The following is a 22,507-nucleotide window of genomic DNA, read 5'->3' as shown; positions in this document are numbered from 1 at the left end:
ATAACCCCTCTGAGGAAATGGATTTAACAAGCACAAAAATTAAAATGATCATACATTAAATTCTGAGGAGAACGAGAGGCATGATGAGAGTTGCAGTCTTCTACCTGGTGGGCAGCCTCAGCCTGGTCACTCAGAGAACTACACTTCCCATCATCCCGTTGGGGGGGGGGGGGGAGGCGCTGTGGGCGGCCGCTGATGCAGAGAGGACGAGGAGCGGGCGGCTGGTGCTGATGCAGGATGCCTGAGCTGGAGCCCGCACACAGGGGCAGGCGCTGAGCGGGAGCCCGGACATATTGATGCGGTAATTGACTCTCAGGGAAGATGGCAGATCCCGCTGAGTGCAGCATCAAGGTGATGTGCCGCTTCCGGCCTCTGAACAGCTCCGAGATCCAGAGGGGCGACAAGTTCATCCCCCTCTTCAAGGGAGACGACACCGTGGTGGTCGGGGTGAGTGCCGCCATCATCACCTGTGTGTGCGGAGGGGGGAAGGGCGCACCTGTCTGTGGAGGGGACGGATACAATGTGTATATATATATATATGACTGTATACAGGAATATAGGGTGGGTAGAATCAGGTGCTGGATCAGGGAGGGGTGCGGACTGCAGGGCCTGGGCTGTCTATGGGAGGGGGCAGTCATCAGGCTGTAGTGTAAATCAGGGTGGGTGCTATATAATGATGGCTGTGTGTGTATATATATATATATATAGGTGCAAAATGTATAATCTCAGGGTCTGTGCTGTATAAAGCAGGGGGCCATGACCTATACACAATATACAGTAGATGGCATGTGCATCAGGGACCTGCAGATTACATCCTCAGACAGATTGATGGAGACATATCTAGATAAGTATATAGATATCACTATTATCCAACAGACAATATACAGCAGCCATGTGCATCCGGGCCTGTGCTGTGTGAGGGAGGGGTGCGGACCATATATAAAGGGAGGAACACAATGTATATACGGGATGCAGGCATCTTCACAATATACATGGGCTGTATGTATAAGGAAGGTGCAGTGCAGACCTAATGCAATTGTCTATACAGGGATGGTATCTATCTATCTATCTATCTATCTATCTATCTATTATTCTATTATCTATCTATCTATCTATCTATCTATCTATTATTCTATTATCTATCTATCTATCTATCTCATATCTATCTATCTATCTATCTATCTATCTATCTATCTATCTATCTATCTATCTATCATCTATATCTATCTATCTATCTATCTATCTATCTATCTATCTATCTATCTATCTATCTATCTAGTATATATGTATCTATTGTTGGGGGGTGTAGTCATCAGGTTCACCTAAATACATATAACGGCCCAGTAGGCTGTAGGATACGTGTCATCGGAGCTGCAGTGTTAATGCACCTGTATATATAGGGATGGATACTTTGGGGGGAATTTATCATTTGCTGTGTTTGTTTGGCGTCCGTTTTAAGTCTGTCTTTGCATTGCTAAGTTGCGCCAAATGTATTTAATGGCGCGCACAGTAATAATATATTTGGCCCACGTTCAATGTAATGTAGACCTGTGTCTGTGAAAGTACACCAGGGGGCTGCCCGGTGTGGAGATGTGACTTTTCTGCGACTTTTAAAAATGTCACAAATAGTAAATGCGCCAAAACACGAAACATCTACTAAAACGTAGACTACCTTGAAAAGTGGCTAAGTATGGTGTAAGAGCGGTAAATGTCACAGAATTGTGCAGACAAAAGAGGACAAAGGTGCATAGAAGGATAAATGGCCCCCTTTGTAGATGCATCATGGCCTGCGCTGTGCAGGGTCCAGGCACAATCACCAGATACATAAGTAACATTCTGCCATATGCAAAGAGACATGTGGCAAATGTTATACATTAGTAGATACATGAAAATGATGGAATATGGAGAGGGATATAGGGTTCATTGGTTTATATAAGGACTGAGTACAGATACATCTGCATAGGGCAATTATATAACCTGCATGGTGTCCTGTTATATAAGGGGAAGGGGTTTTAGGCCCCTGTATATGAAGCTGTGTATGCAGTGTATATACCTCCTGTATGAATGTCTGTGATAACATAAAGCACAGGGAGCTGGGGGTGCAGGTTATATCAGAGGAGGGGGCTGTTTTTTCCCATTTCTTGTATTGATTATACTGGGGTGGGGGGTATTCTCTGGCTTCTTCAGCAGATGACAGTGGGGGTAGGGGGAAATAACCTGTGGATGGGGGAGGGCATGGACAGATCTCAGGGGGTGCTGCTGTGTAAATGGGGCTGGGAGCATTGTTTGGACATCACCAGAAATCTGGGGCCTGACCTGTTGACTGGTCGTTCATTCATTGCAATGAGAAGGCCAGATAGATCGCCTGCCGCCTGATAAAACCAGAATCTGGGGATGCACACCTTGTGATTGCAGCTCTGGGGCCACATGCATCATCATTGATATTAGGACACCATGACCTTTGCTGGGAATGATAGAATTTATTTAGCATTGTGCATCCTGTCATCTGCCCTGTCTCCATCATCATCATCATCCTGGGTGCCTGCGTCAGGGGTCAGACTGTCGGCCATTGTGTGCCGAGCTGCTCCTCCTCATCAGATTATTCCCTGGCAGCCGGGGACATTCTGGCTGTTTCTGCTGCAGCCTCAGGATGAAGTCATAGAGCTGTGGGCATGCTCAGTGCAGCTCCTGCGGAGGACCAGCTGATAGATGCATTTCTACCAGCATGTTGGCTCCTTCCTGGTTTTCCTGATTATTTAGGCCACAAATATCAATAATGCAAATAACCTATAACATGATGTGTAGAAATCGTCACAATCCTTTCCTATGTCATGGAAGTATCTGTGCGCAGTGAGTGCACAGTGTGGACAGGCAGCAGAGGTAGTATGCTTGGCTGTACAGCTAGGGGTATAACCAGTAGGAAGAAAGAGATTGTGATCGCGCTGTCTAGAGCGCTAGCGAGACCACATCTGGAATAATGTCTCAAATCTTCCATGTTTCTATGTTTCTTAAGCCCCATTCACACAACCTACAAAGTGCTTCCGTGAGATTTCTGGTCCATGCCTTGATACCACAAAAGATGAGACATGTCCCATGTTTTGTTGTATTTTGCGGATCGCGGACCCATTCAGGTCAATGCGTCCGCATCTTCACAAGGAGTGCTCACTGCCTGTGCATTGCAGACCACTATTAGGGATCATGCCCACAAACGTATTTTTTTTTCTGTGTCTTTTCCGTTCACTTCAATGGGGCCACATCAGAATCGGAAATGACTCCGTCTGCATTCCGTGTTCGTATGTCTGCATGGCTGTTCCGCCAAAAAATAGAACATGTCCTATTGTTGTCCGGAGTACAGATCAGGATAGGACTGTTCTATTAGGGGCAGCCATTCCTTTCTGCAAAATGAGGAAGGCCCACAGCCGCCGGTATCTGTGTTTTGTGGATCCGCAATTTGCAAACCGCAAAACATCCAACGGTCGTTTGCACGAGCCTTACTGACAAGTTTCAACTTTCTAATTGACTTTGTCTCAATTCCTCACAATTTTCACGATCTTTATTCCAATAGGGACAGAGTTTATATAGATACAGTTGAAACCAGAAGTTTACATACATTATATGTATATTATATAAAAAGACACATATTCATGTTTTTCTCAATATCTGACATGAAATCAGAACAAACCTTTCCTGTTTTTGGTCAATTAGATTACCATAATTATTATTATTTGCCAAATGCCAGAATAATGAGAGAGAGAGAGAATGGTTTAGGGCATGTTTATTACTTTCTGCAATGTCAAAAGTTTACGTACACTAAGATTACTATGCCTTTAAACAATTATGGACTGCCCATATGATGATGTCATGTGTTTTTTGGCAACATCTGAGTAAATTAGAGACACTCCTGTGGATGTATTTATGTTTCAAAGGTATTTATTAAAGTTTTACACAATAATAAGATACAGATCACATTGTGCATAAAATAAAGGACAAATTGTCCAGTCAAATAGGCAATCCAGACAAATAAAATAAAAGACATAAAGACAGAAAACAAATTATACAAAAATAAAAAGAATAGCATAAAGTCAGGGTTAGCAATCATGCAGTTCTGCATCTATTGGGCTTAATCTCAGGTGGCGAACAATGAAGAGAAGACCCACAATCTCATCCATCTCCTAGTTGCGTATAAAATATACTGTATCCTATCAAAGTTCAGGGTAGAGAGAAAGATTGGCAGAATGGGGGGAGGACGACCAAGGCTCCCAGACTCCTTCAAATAAGGTAAATGTATCCGAACGGATAGCTGACAACCGTTCAAATTGGTAAATCTTGTTGATCCTATCAATCACCGCTTGGTAGTTCAGTGATAGGGAACGCCACTGGGAAGCAATATGGAGCCTAGCAGCAAGCAAGATAAATTGGGCCAATTTAAATTTAGCGTTTGTTAATTTTGATGGCTTGTCACCAAGAAGAAAGACAGAGGGTGTAGGGGGGAGGGTGTGCCCCAACAAGGATAAGAGCAGATCGCAATGCGACCCCACAACCTGGAGGCTATGGGACATGTCTACCAGGTATGAAACATCGTGCCCTCCTCTCCACAACCCCGGAAACAAGTAGAAGGGACCTCTGGGTAGAAGTGATGTAGTTTGGCCGGCACCAGATATGTCCGGTGAAGGATCTTAATTGAGGTTTCCGCCAGAGTGGTTTGCCACGACCCCTTGGAGAGTGTCTGGGAGCGTTGGTGCCATCTAGATACACTGGATTCCTCTAATAGATCAGCCTCCCACTCCAACATATAACGAAGCTTAGAGTCCTCTGGGGGTGCAGTGAGGGTAGAATAAATCCGGGACAGTAGACCCTGCTTATATAGAGAGAAAGACATTAGCCTTTCAAAAGGGGTATAGTCAATTTTATGGGAACCATTCTTAAAGGGAGTGGAGAAAGGAGAAAACTCTCCGGACATTAAACTGCTCAGGAACTGGTGGAGTGAATTTCTCAATGAAATCTGGCATAGTTAGGATTTTACCCCGCACTAGGAAAGCCCGGAGGGAGCAAATTTTTTTTTCAACCCACCACGAAAAGGCCCCAGACTGAAGCCCAGGGGAGAAAGCCGGATTACCCAGAAGGTATTCTAAGGGGGACGGTCTAGATTGGAGAGAGCGCTTGAACCTACTGGATCTCCATAGGAGCAAAGCGTAATAGGAGAGCAGGGATTTGGTACGGATTGAAGAGGGTAACGAGGAGGAGGTCCAAATAAGGGCTCTCCAGGAGTACGGTTTTAACAATGATTGCTCAAGGGTAACCCATATAGGTTGAGCTCGTGCAGAGAGATGCATCAGAAGCAGTTGGGCCAATCTGGCTGCCATGTAATAATGTGCTAAGTCCGGCACTGAAAGGCCTCCATGAGCCTTGTGGCGACACATGACAAGTTTAGAAATGCGAGATCGTTTATGAGCCCAAATAAATTTAAGGATGTCAGCCTGGAGAGCCCTTAGGTCAGACTCTGGGACTGGGATCGGAAGGGTGCGAAATAGGTATAGTAGCCGCGGAAGAACCACCATCCTCACTATGTGTATCTTACCCACCCAGGACACCGGGAGGAATTCCCATGCCTGCAGGTCTTTCCGTATCTGAGTGAACATGGGGGGATAATTATATTTATATAGGGTGTTGAGTGTCTTGGTTAGCGATATGCCCAAGTATGGTAAGAAGTGCGGGTTGTGTTGAAATGGGAACCCGTCCCGAAGGGTCTCACAGATCCGAGAAGTGACATTACTCAACAAAAGCTCAGATTTGGATTGGTTAACTTGTAGGCCTGACGCAGCTGAGAAAGACTTGAGAAGGGACAAAAGGGAGGGGAATGAAATGATAGGGTTGGTGAGTGTTAGCAAAAGGTCATCAGCAAAAAGGCTCAATTTATACTCCACACCCCCAGCCGAGAACCCTGTTATATCTGGATGGGATCTAATCTTTATCGCTAATGGTTCCATAGCTAAAGCAAAAAGGGCTGGGGAGAGAGGGCAACCTTGGTGTGTTCCTCTAAAAATTGGTATAGACGAAAGATGCGAGGAAGGTAATTTGAGGCTAGCTTGAGGCGAAGAGTACAGAGCTTGAATAGTGGAGAGGAAAGGGCCTCTAATGTTGAAATGAGAGAGAGTCCGCCAGAGATAGGCCCAGGAGACTGTGTCGAAGGCCTTCTCTATATCCAGCGCTAATAAAGCTACTGGAGTTGCAGTCCTGTTCGCCTCATGAACTAGGCCCAAGACCCTCCGTATGTTATCCGGGGCTTCCCTGCTGGGTATAAAGCCAACCTGATCTTTGTGTATCAGGTCAGGGAGAATTCTATTAAGTCTACGCGCCAGGATGGAGGTGAATAACTTATTATCTAGGCTCAGGAGTGAGATGGGTCTATAGTTGGAGGGCAGGAGAGGGTCTTTATGTGGTTTGGGGATCACTGTGATTTTGGCCGCTAAAAACTCGGGTGGGGGTGTGGAGCCTTGTAGCAAATGATTACAGTATTGGGTAATGAAGGGGGTTAGCTGGTCGGCAAATTTCTTAAAGTAAAGTGCTGTATAGCCATCCGGGCCTGGGGCCTTTCCTAGTTTCAGGGCTTTAATTGAGTAAGTCACCTCTTCTGCCGTGATAGGACTATTGAGTTCCTCTAGCGCTGCAGATGAGACCCTTGGGAGGGAAGCAGAGGATAGGAAGTCATCTGCCTTATTGCTGGGGTCGCCATTTTGTACCGAGTATAGATGTTTGTAGAAGGATTGGAAGGTGGTGTATATGGTGTCTCGGTGAGTGGTGGTTCTACCGGATCGTGTACGGATTTGATAGACTTGATTAAGTCTCTGTGTGGCCTTGAGTTGGCGAGCCAACATCTTATATGGTTTATTGGCGTATTTGTAATAGTAAGAGGACGTCCAGCGGAGGGCTTTTTCTGTATTGTTTGAGAGTAGGGCATTCAATTGAGTTTTGGTGTCTTTTATTTCCTTCAATAAGTATAGGGTCGGGGTTTGCTGATGGGCTCTCACCAATTTAGCCAATTTAGACTCTAGTGTAACCTGAGCTAAAGATCTGTCTTTTTTGAGTCTTGAGGCCACCTGGATGAGTTTGCCCCGCATGAAAGCCTTGTGAGTCAACCACAGGGTCATAGGATCAGTGTCCGGAGTGTTATTCAACCCAAAAAAATTTTAAGTTTGTCTAGTAACGTATTAAACACAACCGGTCGGGTCAGCAATGATTCGTTCAGGCGCCAAGTAAAAGGGACATTAGAGCTACTGACTAGTACAAAATCAGCTATGACCATGTCATGGTCCGATAAAGAGGACACAACATGTCTGGAGTAGGCTAGGGAGGGAAGGCAAGAGGAGGAAGCTAAGATTAGATCAATTCGGGTGTATAGTTGATGGGAAGGGGAATAGTAAGTATATCCCCTCTGGGGGCCATTGTGCTCCCTCCAGGTATCCCCCAAGGACAGGGATTCCATCACTTGTTTAACTTTGACGTTGTGGGACGATGGGCGCATTTGAGCCGGGGGGGTGGAACGGTCAAGCACTGGGTTAGGTACAAAATTAAAGTCACCACACCACAGTAGTTTGTGGTAGGTGAGGGGTGCAATAATGGAATGCATAGAAACAAAAAAGGCAATAGGATCCTCAGTGGGTGCGTACACGTTTACAATACATAGGGTTTCTTCCCTGTAAGTGCCCAGGAGAATTACATATCTCCCGTTAGGGTCTATTATGGAGCGTAGGAGTGTAAAAGGGAAGGAGTTACGCAGTAGGATGATAGCCCCCCTGCTTTTAGAAACATAAGTAGAGGAATAGAAACGTGTGTATTGTGGATGAAAGTATTTAGGGTGAGAAGTGGGCGTGAAGTGGGACTCCTGTAGGCAGATCACATCGGGTGTATGTTTGATATACGTAGAAAAAGCAGACTTACGCTTTCTGGGGGAGTTAAGTCCCCTTACGTTGTGTGATAGTAACTTACACATGGTAGGATGACAAGGAGTATGTAGGAAGGGCGGAGTGTGCCCATGCGATCCGCCTCAGGAGCGCCACCTCAAGCCGCCACCTATACACCAAAGCAATATGAGCAATTCCCCTGATATGGACAAAGACAAAAAAAGGAAAAAAAACAATAAGTTGAGAACATACAAAACAGTATAGAACTAAGCCTAAGTAGGCCTGAGAAAAATAGGTGGGTGCAATAGGGTGGGGTTTGGACTCAAACAAAGTCTCCCAACCCAGCCTAAAGAGCCCAAACATGGGCTGTGGATGTATTTAAATGCACACCTGAAAGACACTGCTTCTTTGTTTAGCATCATGGCAAAGTCTAAAGAAATCAGCCAAGATATCAGGAAGAGAATTGTGGACTTGCACAAGTCTGGCTGAACATCGGGTGCAATTTCAAGATACCTGAAGGTGCCTCGTTCATCTGTGCAAACAATTATACGCAAGTACAAACAAGATGGGAATGTCCAGTCATCATACTGCTCAGGAAGGAGACGGGTTCTGTGTCCCAGAGATGAACGTGCTTTGGTCCGACATGTGCATATCAACCCAAGAACAAAAGCAAAAGGCCTTGTCAAGATGATGGCGGAAGCTGGTAAGATGGTGTCAATATCCACAGTGAAACGAGGACTGTATCAGCATGGGCTGAAAGGCCTCTCTGCCAGGAAGAAGCCATTACTCCAAAAGAAACAGAAAAAAGGCAGATTATTGTTTACAAATGCACACAGGAACAAAGACTTACATATTTGGAGACCTGTCCTGTGGTCTGACGAAACTAAAATTGAACTTTTTGGCCATAATGACCATCAATACGTTTGGAGGAAAAAGGGAGAAGCTTGGAAGCCTAAGAACACCACCCCAACTGTGAAACACGGAGTGGCAGCGTCATGTTTTGTTGCAGGAGGGACTGGTGCGTCTCACAAAATAGATGCCATCATGAGGAAAGAAGAATATGTGGAAATACTGAAGCAACATCTCAAGACATCAGCCAGGAAGTTAAAGCTTGGGCGGGATAGGTCTTCCAAATGGTCAATGACCAGAAGCATACTGTCAAACTGGCTTAAGGATAACAAAGTCAATGTTTTGGAGCGGCCACCACAAAGCCCTGATCTCAATCCTATTGAAAATGTATGGGCAAAGCTGAAAAGGCAGGTGTGAACAAGGCGACCAACAAACATGGCTTAGTTACACCAGACAGGAGGAATGGGCTAAATTCCGACCAACTATTGTGAGAAGCTTGGTGGAAGGATATCCAAAACGTTTGACCCAAGTCATATTGTTTAAGGGCAATGGTACCAAATATTAATGAAATGTATGTAAACTTTTGACTTTGCAGAAAGTAATAAAAATGCCTTAAACCATTCTCTCTCTCTCTCATTATTCTGGCATTTGGCAAATAATAATAATTATGGTAATCTAATTGACCAAAAACAGGAAAGGTTTATTCAGATTTCATGTCAGATATTGAGAAAAACATGAATATGTGTCTTTTTATATAGTGTATGTAAACTATTGGTTTCAACTGTATGTGCAGCCTGGAGCAACCCATACATACTGTATGTTTCCAGTCTATAGAAGCCTCTATGAGCTGGACTCCAGATGTACTCCATACATTTTACCTAAACTAGAAGGACATAGATTGTAAGCTCTTGTGAGCAGGGCCCACATTCCTTTTGTTTAATTGTTGACACTTTTGTTGCAATGTTATTTCTGACTCTATTTGTACATGAACTCCTTCATTGTAAAGCACTGCAAAATATGTTGGTGCTATATAAGTAAATATTATTATTATTATTATTATTAAGGACAGTAAAGAGACTTGTGTTGCAGAGGGTGCAGAGAGAGCAGAGCCTGTAGGTGTAACAGCAACGCCCCCATTGCTCCTAGAGGCTCAGTTGCATATATTAAAACCTCATTTTTCTCAGCAATGCGGACACATATGAACATGGGACCAACACAGATGCCTTCAGCTGCCAAGCGCACATGCAATAGGTCTGCCAATTTCATAGGTACAAAACTGCTGACAGATGCCCTTTAACAGTTTGAAAAAGCATCAACTTGCTGTGGTTGTCAGGCAGCTGGCTGCTGCACTATGGCCTCTGTATGTGGACTCACCCTTAGGGTCCATTCACACGTCCGCAATTTCGTTCCGCATTTTGCGGAACGGAATTGCGGACCCATTCATTTCTATGGGGCAGCACGATTGCGGATCCGCACTTCCGGGTCCGCAAATCCGATCCCGAAAAATATAGAACATGTCCTATTCTTGTCCGCGATTGCGGACAAGAATAGGCATTTTCTATTAAGTGCCGGCGATGTGCGGTCCGCAAAATGCGGAACGCACATCGTCGATGTCCGTGTTTTGCGGATACACGGATCCGTGGATCCGCAAAACACACACGGATGTGTGAATGGACCCTTAGGCCTCTTTCACATGAGCGATACAGTTTGTATCAGGATCTGTTCAGGAAAAAACTGATAGTTTTGCACTTAAGTTCTATATTTTTTTTTCTGCGTTCCTGGTTTTTATTTTTTCTGTCCGGATTGTATCCGATTTGTATGCGCTTTTCACGTGCGTTTAAAGAAAAACTGAAGTATAACACTCCAACATCTCTAGCAACCATCAGTGAATAATGCATTGTATCCGGATGCCTTCTGTTTTTTTAACCCAAGTCCCATTCATTTCTATGGAGCCAGGGCTGCGTGAAAAACAGACAATATAGAAAATGCAGCAATTTTTCCTGCACGGACAGATGGTCAGAGAAAAACAAGGCTTGTGTGTATAAGCCTATTGAAATGAATGGGTCAGAATTCTAGATGCTGTATGGATGCATACACAGTGGCAGATTTGGCCTTTCAGAGGCCCTAAGCAAAGTTACATCTGGCGGCCTCCATTGAACTGCTAAGGTCTTCCTCGAGAAGACCTATACTTAACAGTGCAGCATGGGCACTTCTGCTACTAGTCTACAGATGGGAAAGCCCCCTCCATCCCCGGACCCCAAGTGTGGACTCTGGACCTGAACATATATTGCAGACTTTAAGCTACTTGCATTGTTGTTTTCCGGTATTGAAATGCAGCAGAGGATCTCAATACCGGGGGAAAAAAATGGTTCCGTTTTTTCCCCATGCATTCTGAGTGGAAAGAGATCAGTTCAGGATGCATCAGGATGTCTTCCATTCCGGAAGCATTCCTTTTGTGACCAGACACAAAACCACTGCAAGCTGCGATTTCGTGTCCGGTCATAAAAACAGGAAAAAAAAAAACGGATCCGGCAGTGAAAACAATGTAAGTCAATGGTGACGAATCCTTTTTTTTAGGAACCGCATCATAACAGAACGGATGCATCCTGATGTGCAAAATCAAAACGGATCCGTTTAATTCTGGTATTGAGATCCTCTGCTGGATCTTAATACCGGAATTACAAACCCAAGTGTGAAACTAGGCTGATGCACCAAAATCCACAGGAAAATATGCACGATTTGGTGCAGATATTGGACAGGTACACTGTGGATTTTCTGCTGCAGAATTGCCGGTGGAAAATCCGCAGCATATTACAGTACCAGCAAAGTGGCTGCGATTTTACAAAAACTCATCCGCAAGCAGCAAAGAAAAAATTGCGAAGGAAATTGACCCGCGGCGTGGATTCCACATCATGTTAGTTTATGCTGTGGATTTGCAGTACAGATTCCATCCTTTGCAATGCACATGTAATACATGTGGATTTTGCATTATATTCACAACTGATTTTTCGCCACGGAATCACGGCAAAATTTATGGCAGAAATTAAATCTTATGTGGCCGTAACCTGTTCAGTATCTACTTAGGGTGTGCTAGTAGATGACATTACTGGGGACTGTGCTGGGTAATAGTAAGGCCTCTTGCACACGACCGTGTGCCCCCCATGGCCGTATTGTGGCCCGCATACGGCGGGTCCGCAATACACAGGGCACCGGCCGTGTGCATTCCGCCTCACGGATGCGGACCTATTTACTTGAATGGGTCCGCAAATCCGGAGATGTGGAACGGAAGCACGGAATGAAACCCTACGGAAGCACAACCGGACCCACTGTAAAAAAGCCTATTCTTGTCTGCAAAATGGATAAGAACAGGACAGGTTCTGTAATTTGCAGCCCGGCTGCACAGATTTGAGAAGCACATGGATGACATCCGTGTTCTGTTCGGTTTTTTTATTTTTATTTTTGCGGACCCATAGAAATGATTGGGTCTGTGTGCAGTCCACTGAAAATGCGGATCAGACACGGACCAAAAATATTGTTGTGTGCATGAGCCCTAAGTGAGGCTCATCTCCTTCCTCCATTGACAGAACACAGGTGCCGGCTATGACTCCGGGGGGAGCAGATGTGAGGAAGCTGATTTCCTGTGTCCTGGGATTTGTGAAGGATGCAATTTCTATAATTTCTGCAAAGTCTATAATTCGTAAAGGACAATTCCTTTAAACCTGCATTAAACAACTGAGTCCGATGGGTAGCGAATGGTCAGATATTCTGGATTTTAGGTCATAGGAAAGTATCTAAAATATACTTTTAGGGTGTATTCACACAGTGCAGTAAAATGGTGTTTGTTTTTTTGCTATGATTTTCAGGGGTTAAAAAAACCTACAAGGTCACAATTCAGGACTATAGAAAAAAGAAGCCGTCAAATGTAGGCCAGATGGACAGTCTTATAACGTACAATGGCCCCAAAGAGACCTAGAGAAATGTCATCGCACACACACATATATATATATATATATATACCTGTCAGGAGTGCAGCCCAGACATGGTGTGAACAGAGACTGAGACTTTTCGGGTTTATATACATATGGAGCCAGATTCTGCTGATTTACGTGCAAATTGTTGGAAAAATTGAGGCAAAAAGCACAAAATGGCCGCCCTGTGTGAAAACCAAAGCAAACTGCACCATAGGGGAGGAGGACAATAAAATCCATGTCTTTGGTGGACGCACACATTAGAGGAATATCAGTCGAACCTGACACATTGTTGTGGGACTGGCTGATATATAACTAATATAACTGATGTATATTATGGTGCCCTGACTATCCCACAATTGCAGATGTCACAGGAGAGAAGGATTGGGCATGTTTAATTTCTATGCCTGATCCTTAGTTCTCAACGAATATGTCACCACAGGAGTCTGGCAGCAGATAGCTCCTCTTCCTCCTTGAGAACACATCCATGCTCTGCCTAGCTGAGTGTGCATGTGTATGGGGGTTTTGTAAGGAATACCGTATTTTCCAGCATATAAGACGACTGGGCGTATAAGACGACCACCAACTTTTCCAGTTAAAATATAGGGTTTTGGCTATACTCGCCGTATAAGACTACACTACCCCTCCAGCGCAACCTACTTTGGCATCAAGATCTGCAGGTAATTGTTGTGCAATTTTTGTCTTTTGCCTCAGCACCATATTATGCCTTTCCAGGACTCCAGTACACCAGGATACAGGGGCCTTACATCTGTCGCTGTGATCTGGGTTAGATTTGGCCACTGAAGTGCAAACAAACGTATTTTATTTTGTGTCACTACATAACCGTTTTGGCGATGCTCATTCACAATGTCATGTTTTTCGAGTTCTGGCCAATGTGGGGCCCCTCTTAATGCACACTTACCCCTTGGCATACTCTTTAATGCTTTTTCATTTGCTTTCCAGTCCCGAACCATCTTTTCTGTTACTCCGTATTGTCTTGCAGCAGCGCAGTTATTATGTTCCATGGCAAAGTTTACAACTTTAAATTTGAAACTGGCTTCATATTTCTTTCTTCTTGCTGGTAGAGCCATGATGGGGTCTTGACTGTCAGCCATTTGTATACTGTACTGTATGTACTGGTGCTGTACTGTATGTACTGGTGCTGTACTGTATGAACCGGTACAGATACTGGTGCTGTACTGTATGTACAGATACTGGTGCTGTACTGTATGTACTGGTGCTGTACTGTATGAACCGGTACAGATACTGGTGCTGTACTGTATGTACAGATACTGGTGCTGTACTGTATGTACAGATACTGGTGCTGTACTGTATGAACCGGTACAGATACTGGTGCTGTACTGTATGTACTGGTGCTGTACTGTATGAACCGGTACAGATACTGGTGCTGTACTGTATGTACAGATACTGGTGCTGTACTGTATGTACTGGTGCTGTACTGTATGAACCGGTACAGATACTGGTGCTGTACTGTATGTACAGATACTGGTGCTGTACTGTATGTACAGATACTGGTGCTTGTAACTGTATGAACCGGTACAGATACTGGTGCTGTACTGTATGTACTGGTGCTGTACTGTATGAACCGGTACAGATACTGGTGCTGTACTGTATGTACTGGTGCTGTACTGTATGAACCGGTACAGATACTGGTGCTGTACTGTATGTACAGATACTGGTGCTGTACTGTATGTACTGGTGCTGTACTGTATGAACCGGTACAGATACTGGTGCTGTACTGTATGTACAGATACTGGTGCTGTACTGTATGTACAGATACTGGTGCTGTACTGTATGAACCGGTACAGATATTGGTGCTGTACTGTATGTACAGATACTGGTGCTGTACTGTATGTACTGGTGCTGTACTGTATGTACAGATACTGGTGCTGTACTGTATTCACCACCACATGTATCTGCTCCCCAGATAGACTCTGTTTTTTCACCACAGATAAGATGCACACCAAACTTCATTAGAGATCCGCCGTTCCAACATTAGAATTGGCTGAATTGCAGATGTTCCTGCTTCCCCTTGCCTTCCCTCAGAATCGCCAATCCAACCCAGTATACAACAACCAGCCAATCACGGCAAGCGATGTACCGGTATTTTCTGTGCACACTGCATACCAAGCCTGCTTGGATTGGGTGGGTCAGCTCTCCCTGTCTTCTAGACGATCTGAACGGTAGTACGCAATGTAATACTGCCGGCATGAGAAAACCACTGAGAGCAGGGAGAGGGGGCTGCTTCAGGAGCGGCTGGCCAGGATGCAGCGCACGGTGGCTCAGCTAGCCTCCAGTCCGGCTAGGAAGTAAGTTTCAGCACGCCGTATACCGACATATAAGACGACACCTGGCGTATAAGATGACCCCCGACTTTTGAGAAGATAAATTATACGCAGGAAAATACAGAAGTTGCCGCCTGAATGAGCAATCGGACGACCACTAGAGTGTCAGCCTTTAGGGTCTGTTCACACACTGGAGGACATATATCAACTGGCTTAGTTGCCCATAGCAACCAATCGGATTCCGCCGTTCATTTTCCAAAGGAGCTGTGAAAAATGAAAGGTAGAATCTGATTGGCTGCTATGGGCAACTAAGCAAATTTTACTGCTTTTAGCTGCTTTAGGAATTGAAAGGTGGAATCTGATTTGTTGCTATGGGCAACTAAGCCAATTTTTCTTTGCACCAGTTTTAATAACTCTCCCCCACTGTGTTATGTACAAAGAAACGTAATATGACTGGTACATGTGAATACACCCCAAGGGAAGTCAAATTGTTACCCCCTCAGAATCTAATTAGAAAACATCTATAAGGCCTCCTGCACATGAACGTGTGCTACCCTTTGCCGTATTGCGGACCGCATTTACGTTCCGTGGGCATTCCGCATCACGGATGCGGACCCATTTACTTCAATGGGTCCGCAAATCCGGAGATACGGAATGGTGCGGAACAGAAGCACAGAACGGAAACCCATGGAAGCACTACGGAGTGCTTCCGTGGGGTTTCGTCCCGTACTTCCGTTCCCGCAAAAAGATAGAATATGTTATATCTTTTTGCGGAACAGGCGGATCACGGACCCATTAAATTGAATCGGTCCGCGATCCGCTGCGGCTGCCCCACGGTCGGTGTTCGTGCAATTTGCGGGCTGCTGCACGGCCACAGGGCGCACACGTTCGTGTGCAGGAGGCCTAAGAGGGTTTTGTCTGCACCCTTTTTAAAATGCACTTTATGGGTATTGTGAAGTAAATTAGGTACTATGATCGGGCCCCCTTTAGAGCCGCAGATGGGAGGAGGGTCTCAGCTGCGGAGTCTAAGTGAAGAGTACCCACTAAAAAATAAAGGGGGAGATTTATCAAAACTGGTGTAAAGGGAAACTGAGTTAGTTGCCCATAGCAACCAATCAGATTCCACCTTTCATTTTTAAGAGTTCCTTTGGAAAATGAAAGGCGGAATCTGATTGGTTGGAATTGGTTTTCCTTTACAACTGTTTGATAGACCTCCCCCATGTGCCGGGTTTCGATGCTGGTCTCCATTCTTGGAGCGAGGACTTTGCTGGCCTCAGCTGTTTTTCCCTCATGCTTTTGTGACTGTGTTTGAGCCGGGGCTGGAAAGATTAATGCTGCACAATAGGAATGTACTGGAGCTGGCCGACTCCTTTTTGTTTCATTTATGCTTAATGTGTTATTATTAATTTTTTTTCTTTTCAGCAATCAAAGCCATATATCTACGATAAAGTTTTACCTCCTAACTCAACCCAGGAGCAAGTATATAACGCCTGCGCGAAACAGATTGTCAAAGGTAAGCCCCTGCCATCAAACGCTAAACTTGTGCTTTAAAGAGGACCTTTTCCTGACATGTCTGGTTTAGTCACAACTTGCATCCCCCATGTAATAATGATTCTAGAGCATCTATTCTTATGACTGTATGTCGTGCCATTCCTTTATTATTCCTCCTAGAAGTTATGAATAAGTTACTAACAGGTTGCAACAAAGCTCCAGATGGGCGTTATTGGTTGGGAGCGTGTCCCTGCACAGTCTGACGCTATCCAATCAGGGCTTCCAATGTCAGACTATAGCACAGGTTGCAACAAATGTCCAGATGGGCGTTACTAGTTGGGAGCGTGTCCCTGCACAGTCTGACACTATCCAATCAGTGCTGCCAGTGGCATTCTGTAGCACTGAGAGGTATACTGACTAGAGATGAGCGAACTTCAATCATGGCCATTATTGATTCCGCTACCACGGACCACAACGTAATTCGGAATCCATATCGGGATCCTCCGCTAACCGGAAGCCGAACTTTAGACGCCGAACTTAAAACAGAAGTTCGCTCATCTCTAATACTGACATATATCCAGGGCCGATTTTAGACAAAATATGGCCCTGGGCAAAATCAAAAGGGGGGGTCCACATCTTGTAATAATGTGCTAAAATCACAGTCCGTTGTCCGACACCCCCGCCAATCAGCTGTTTGAGGAGACGGCGCGTGCTGTTCACTGCTGCTGTCCCATAGACATACAGCAGCACAGTAGGAAGAGAGGAGGGAGACGACACGGGCCCACAGTGCATGCTGTCTCCTCAAAGAGCTGATCGTCGGGAGTGCTGGGTGTCAGACCCCCGCAGATCTATTATTGATACACCAGGATAGGCCATTAATATGAAAAAACTCAGAGAACCTCTTGAAGCTACCCCCAATACTGTGCCTGTTCTGCCCCCCCCCATGTCCACAAACACTGTACTATATACTATACACCCAGACTGCCCTCATTAGTAATGGTGCCCCCAATAGGGATAATACACTCCAAGATAGCCCCCATTAGTAGCAATGCCCTCCATATTGCGTCAAATAATAATAACGCCCCTACAGTACTTTAGTAGTAATAATATAACCATAATGCTCCCAGTGGCTCTAATGTCCCCCTGTAGTGCCCCCCACTAGTTCCAATATATAATGCTTCCCCCCATAGTGCCAATATTTATATATAATGTTCCACCGTAGTGCCAATATGTATATAATGCTCCTTCATTCCTCCCCAGTAGTGCCAAGTATATATAATGATCTCCTTTCCCCCCCCATCCCTGGCGCCCCCCCCCCCCCCCCCCCCCGCCCCCCCCGATGCAGACCAGTTTTATCTGTGGCTTGTCTTGCTGCGTTCTGATGCATGCGGTCCCAATGACATCACCACTCCTGCTCCGGGTCTCACATGTCGCATGTCCTAGCTATATCGAAAACGGAGCCCCGAAAGTGAAGGAGAGCGCACTGCGCATGCGCAGCCGCCCTCCTTTAATTTCTATGGGGCTGCCAAAAATAGCCGAGTGCTGGCTCAGCTATTGCTGTCTCCCCAATAGAAATGAATGGGAGCATGGGCCGCGCATGCGCAGTGCGCTCTCCTTCACTTCTATGGAAGAGGCGGGGATTAGCTCTTGGTGGTGGACGGACTCCAGGAAATCTGGGGTCCTCCAGCCACAGCGCTCCCCGCTCCGTTCTCGATATAGGTGCGGGTCCCAACGGTGAGACCTGCACCTATCAGTCAATGGGGGCACGTCCTAGGGATATGCCCCCATTGTCTAAGATGGGAATACCCCTTTAATATCAGAGCAAATTACAGGGGGACGTATAAGAGGATGGGACTACAACTCCCAGCATGTCCAAGCCGTTATTATGTAATATCAGAGTACATTACAAGAAGAGGTATAAGAGTAGACTACAACTCCCAGCATGTCCAAGCAGTTATTATGTAATATCAGAGTACATTACAGGAGGAGGTATACAACTCCCAGCATATCCAGGGTGTTGTAATGTACCCTGATATTATATAATAATGGCCTGGACATGCTGAGAGTTGTAGTCCTCTCCTCTTATACCTCCTCTTATAATGTACTCTGATATTACATAACAAGCTGGACATGTTGGGAGTTGTAGTCCTCTCCTCATACCTCCTCTTGTAATGTACTTTGATGTTACATAACAGGAGGTATAAGAGGAGAGGACTACAACTCCCAGCATTTCCCTGTCACTTACATTGAATCCATACTTCTTCACATGCGTGGCTGGTCTTCATTACTTTACTGCACTGCTGAGCTCCGCAGACAGTAACTCCGCTTCCTGTTCTGGTCACATGATGGTGAGGTCATCGCAGGTCCTTCATCACCTCTTCTCTGCTGAGCTCCGCCTCCTTCATCTGACATTATCGCAGGTCCTGTCAGCACTGTGGTAATGATTTATATTATATGTGAGGGAGGAGACCGTACAGTGTAGCTGTTCAGCTGTCCGCCGGTTTGCTTCCTCGGACGTTCAGCTGAACAGCAGCACTGAAGCAGGGGGCCCCCTAGACAATGGGGGTCCTGGGCAATTGCCCAGTTTCCCCCCCCCCCCCCCCTCCTGCATATACCGATCCATTAGACACCAAAAGGACATTACTTTGGCCTCTGTTCGGTTGAATGGGGGCCTATGGGTACGTTTGATGTATAGGCCGAGACCTGACATGGCGCATACGCCAAACGTACGCTAAAAACACAATGGAAATGCATCCTGAACCGCATTTTACAAAGCTGAACTTCTAACAAGTTAGAGAAAAAGAGAGATTCGCTGTAATTAAAGGGCTTCTCTGCTTAAAGGTGGTTGCCTAGCAACCCCCGAGCTTCTCGTCGCAGTTACTATTGATATGGATACTATAGCGCGGCAGTAGTCGGGGGAAGCCTTGTGCAGGATAATTTCCCAGCAGTAAACCGCATCTCTACGTCAGTGTTTATGGCCGGAGTCTTATATTAGCGAAGTGCTTTCAGGGTTGCTAGGCAACAGTCTTTTATGTAGAGACGCCCTGTAAGGCTCAGTTTCTGGTTATTTTGATGCAGTTTTTAACCCCTTAAGTAAAGACCAGGCCAATTTTAATTATTTCGTGTTTTTTTTCCTACCCGCCTTCCAAGAGCCTTAACTGTTTTACTTTTCTGGATGAGGGCTTTTTTTTATTTTATTTTTTTGCAGGACAAGTTGTACATTCTGATCGCTCCATTTAATATTTCATACAATGTATTGGGAAGCTGGAAAAAAATAATTAATGGGGTAGAAGTGGGAAAACAACACAATTCCGCCATTGTTTTATGGGTTTCAAAAGTGAACGTTACCTTTATTTTTCGGGTCAGTGCAGTTACAGGAATACCAATTTTATATAGTTTTTGTTTTAATGGTTTTAGGAAAATAAAATATTTTGGAATAAAAAATTCTTTGCGCTCCTATAACATTATTATATTTACATCTACGGAGCTATATAAGGGTTCATTTTTATTCATTTATTTTTTTAGTTGTTAAATGCTGAAAGGCAGTGATTTAAAAAAAATTATTCTTATTATTTTTAGTCCCCATTGGGGACTTGAACATGTTATGGTTAGATCGCTTCTAGAATAGACTGCAGTGGTTTTCAGTCTATGGTAAAATTGCTGTCTCCCTGTAAAGAAGTGTTGAGCGAATCGAACTTCACAAAAATTTGATTCGCCGCAAAGCCGAATTTCCTCATGCTTTTGTGGTAATGAATCAATTTTCCCTAAAATGGCGGTAATAGAAAAAAAAAAATCATACTCACCTCATCCATTTGTGTGCAAAGCGTCCGCCGCGGCCATCTTGTTTGAAATCTTGTGCGCGGGGACATAAGACGTCACCAATCTATCCTGCGTGATCATGTCGTCACGCACCACGTGAGATTTTGCGCTGGATCTTTAATCAAGATGGTCACGGCGGACTCTTCATGATCAAATGGACAATCATCGACTGTTGCTCCACCTGTAGTATACCACGACCTGATTCAGAACCTCCCTCAGGCTCCACAGTTATATCCACATAATCCACTCAGTCGTATTAGTCTTGTTTAAAAGGTTATTTGTGGGGTATAAATAATACTCGCTCTTTTGAAGCTTTGCTTGTATTTTTTCAGTCCTTTTTTTTTCCATATAAATAAATCGCTATAATGCACAGTAATCCTGAGAGCGCTGAACTGATTGTATTTAAAGCGCATGGTTGCAACCCACAAGCACGCATTATTAAGGGGGCGTGACCCCCGAAACGTCGCGCAGCATGGGTGGCAATCAGTTCAGCGCTCTCAGGATTATTATAGCGATTTATTTATATGAAAAATAAAAGGACTGAAAAAATACAAGCAAAGCTTCAAAAGAGCGAGTATTATTTGTACCCCACGAATAACCTTTTAAACAAGACTAATACGACCGAGTGGATTATGTGGATGTGAGTATTTTAATTTTTTTTTTTTTTTTTTTACAGATTAAGGCCTCTTTCACATGAACGATACGGATTAGGTCCGGATGCGTTCAGGGTGCGTTCAGTGAAACTCGCACCATTTTGCAAGCAAGTTCAGTCAGTTTTGTCTGCGATTGCGTTCAGTTGTTCAGTTTTTTCCACGCGGGTGCAATGCGTTTTGATGCGTTTTTCACGCGCGCGATGAAAAACTGAAGGTTTACAAATCTCTTAGCAACCATCAGTGAAAAACTTTCACATGAGCGAGTTTTCCGCGCGGGTGCAATGCATGGCGTGAACGCATAGCACCCGCACTGGGTTTGGGTACATGAGCATTTTTTTTTTCACACATCAGTTCTGCGTTGCGTGAAAAACGCAGCATGTTCTATATTCTGCGTTTTTCACGCAGCCCTGGCCCCATAGAAGTGAATGAAGCTTCAGTGAAAAATGCATCGCATCTGGAAGCAGGTGCCTGTCCCTCATTGGCTGCTATGTTTTGTCTTGAGCGAACAGTAGTAATTAGGAGGGTTTTATCACTGAGCCTCATGCACACGACCGTTGTTTAGGTCCGCATCTGAGCTGCATTTTTTGCGGCTTGGATGCGGACCCATTCACTTCAATGGGGCCGTGTGCTGTCCGCATCCGTTGCTCCGTTCTGTGGCCCCCGCAAAAAAATAAATTAATAGAACATGTCCTATTCTTGTCTGTTTTATGGACAAGAATAGGCATTTCTTTTATGGGCGGCCCGTTCCGTTCTGCAAATTGCGGAACGCACATGGGCGGCATCCGTGTTTTGCGGATTCGCAAAACACGGCAAGGTCGTGTGCATGTAGCCTTATGCTGTATAATCAGGGGCGAGGGGCACGGTGAGAAATTGATGGGGTGACCCCTAGCAATCATACAGGTATCACTTTAAAGTGATGGTGTACATGCGGTAATCTGACCAAGAATGTCACATAACCACTATATGTGCATGGTGAGAGTAGTAGTCCCCAAACTGTGGCCCTCCAGCTGTTGTGGAACTACAATTCTAATTCTAACTAAAATATAAAATAATCCCCACAAATGCTGAGAGTAATGATCCCCAACGAACAACTCCCCAACTGCTCCAGAACTATAAGGTTAGGTTCACATCTGCAGGGAAGTTCCGCCATATGTCGGCCCGTGTCAGCACTTGATGGATCCCATTGACTATATTGTGGTCTGGATACCGTAATTTTGCTGAAATCTGCAACACAGGCGCCTGCCGGAACCTCCTGTGAACCTAGCCATACTCCCAGTATGTCCTGTAAGCACTAGACTCTCAAGGAATGCTTGGAGTTGTAGTTCTGCCATAGGCGGGAGACGACTGCTAAGTAAGCAGAGATCATCAGGAGGATTATTTGGCGACTATTTGATTCATTACACCGTAATGAGAACAATTTCTGCTGTTTGTATCCTCGAAGGATAGCTCGGCGGCGTCCGTAGGACATTGATAAGGACATGTCTGTATATGGGGGAGGGGATCTTTGTGTGGTCCCAGTT

At 45.0% G+C, this 22,507-nt stretch overlaps 1 protein-coding gene across 1 annotated transcript in view; it reads left to right on the top strand.

The window, feature by feature from the left end:
* Positions 1 to 321: 321 nt before the first annotated feature.
* KIF5C (kinesin family member 5C) overlaps positions 322 to 22,507 on the top strand; it is a 69,743-nt gene continuing 47,557 nt past the window's right edge. Inside the window, exons 1-2 of the mRNA XM_040441378.1 lie at positions 322 to 447; positions 16,447 to 16,537. Of these exons, the coding sequence (XP_040297312.1) occupies positions 322 to 447; positions 16,447 to 16,537 (217 nt within the window). The remainder of the gene's footprint in view (positions 448 to 16,446; positions 16,538 to 22,507) is intronic.

Source organism: Bufo bufo, chromosome 7, assembly GCF_905171765.1.
Source record: "Bufo bufo chromosome 7, aBufBuf1.1, whole genome shotgun sequence".
Classification (NCBI taxonomy): Eukaryota; Metazoa; Chordata; class Amphibia; order Anura; family Bufonidae; genus Bufo; species Bufo bufo.
Note: the sequence above shows the minus strand (reverse complement) of the source record. Positions and strands in the feature narration are given on the sequence as shown.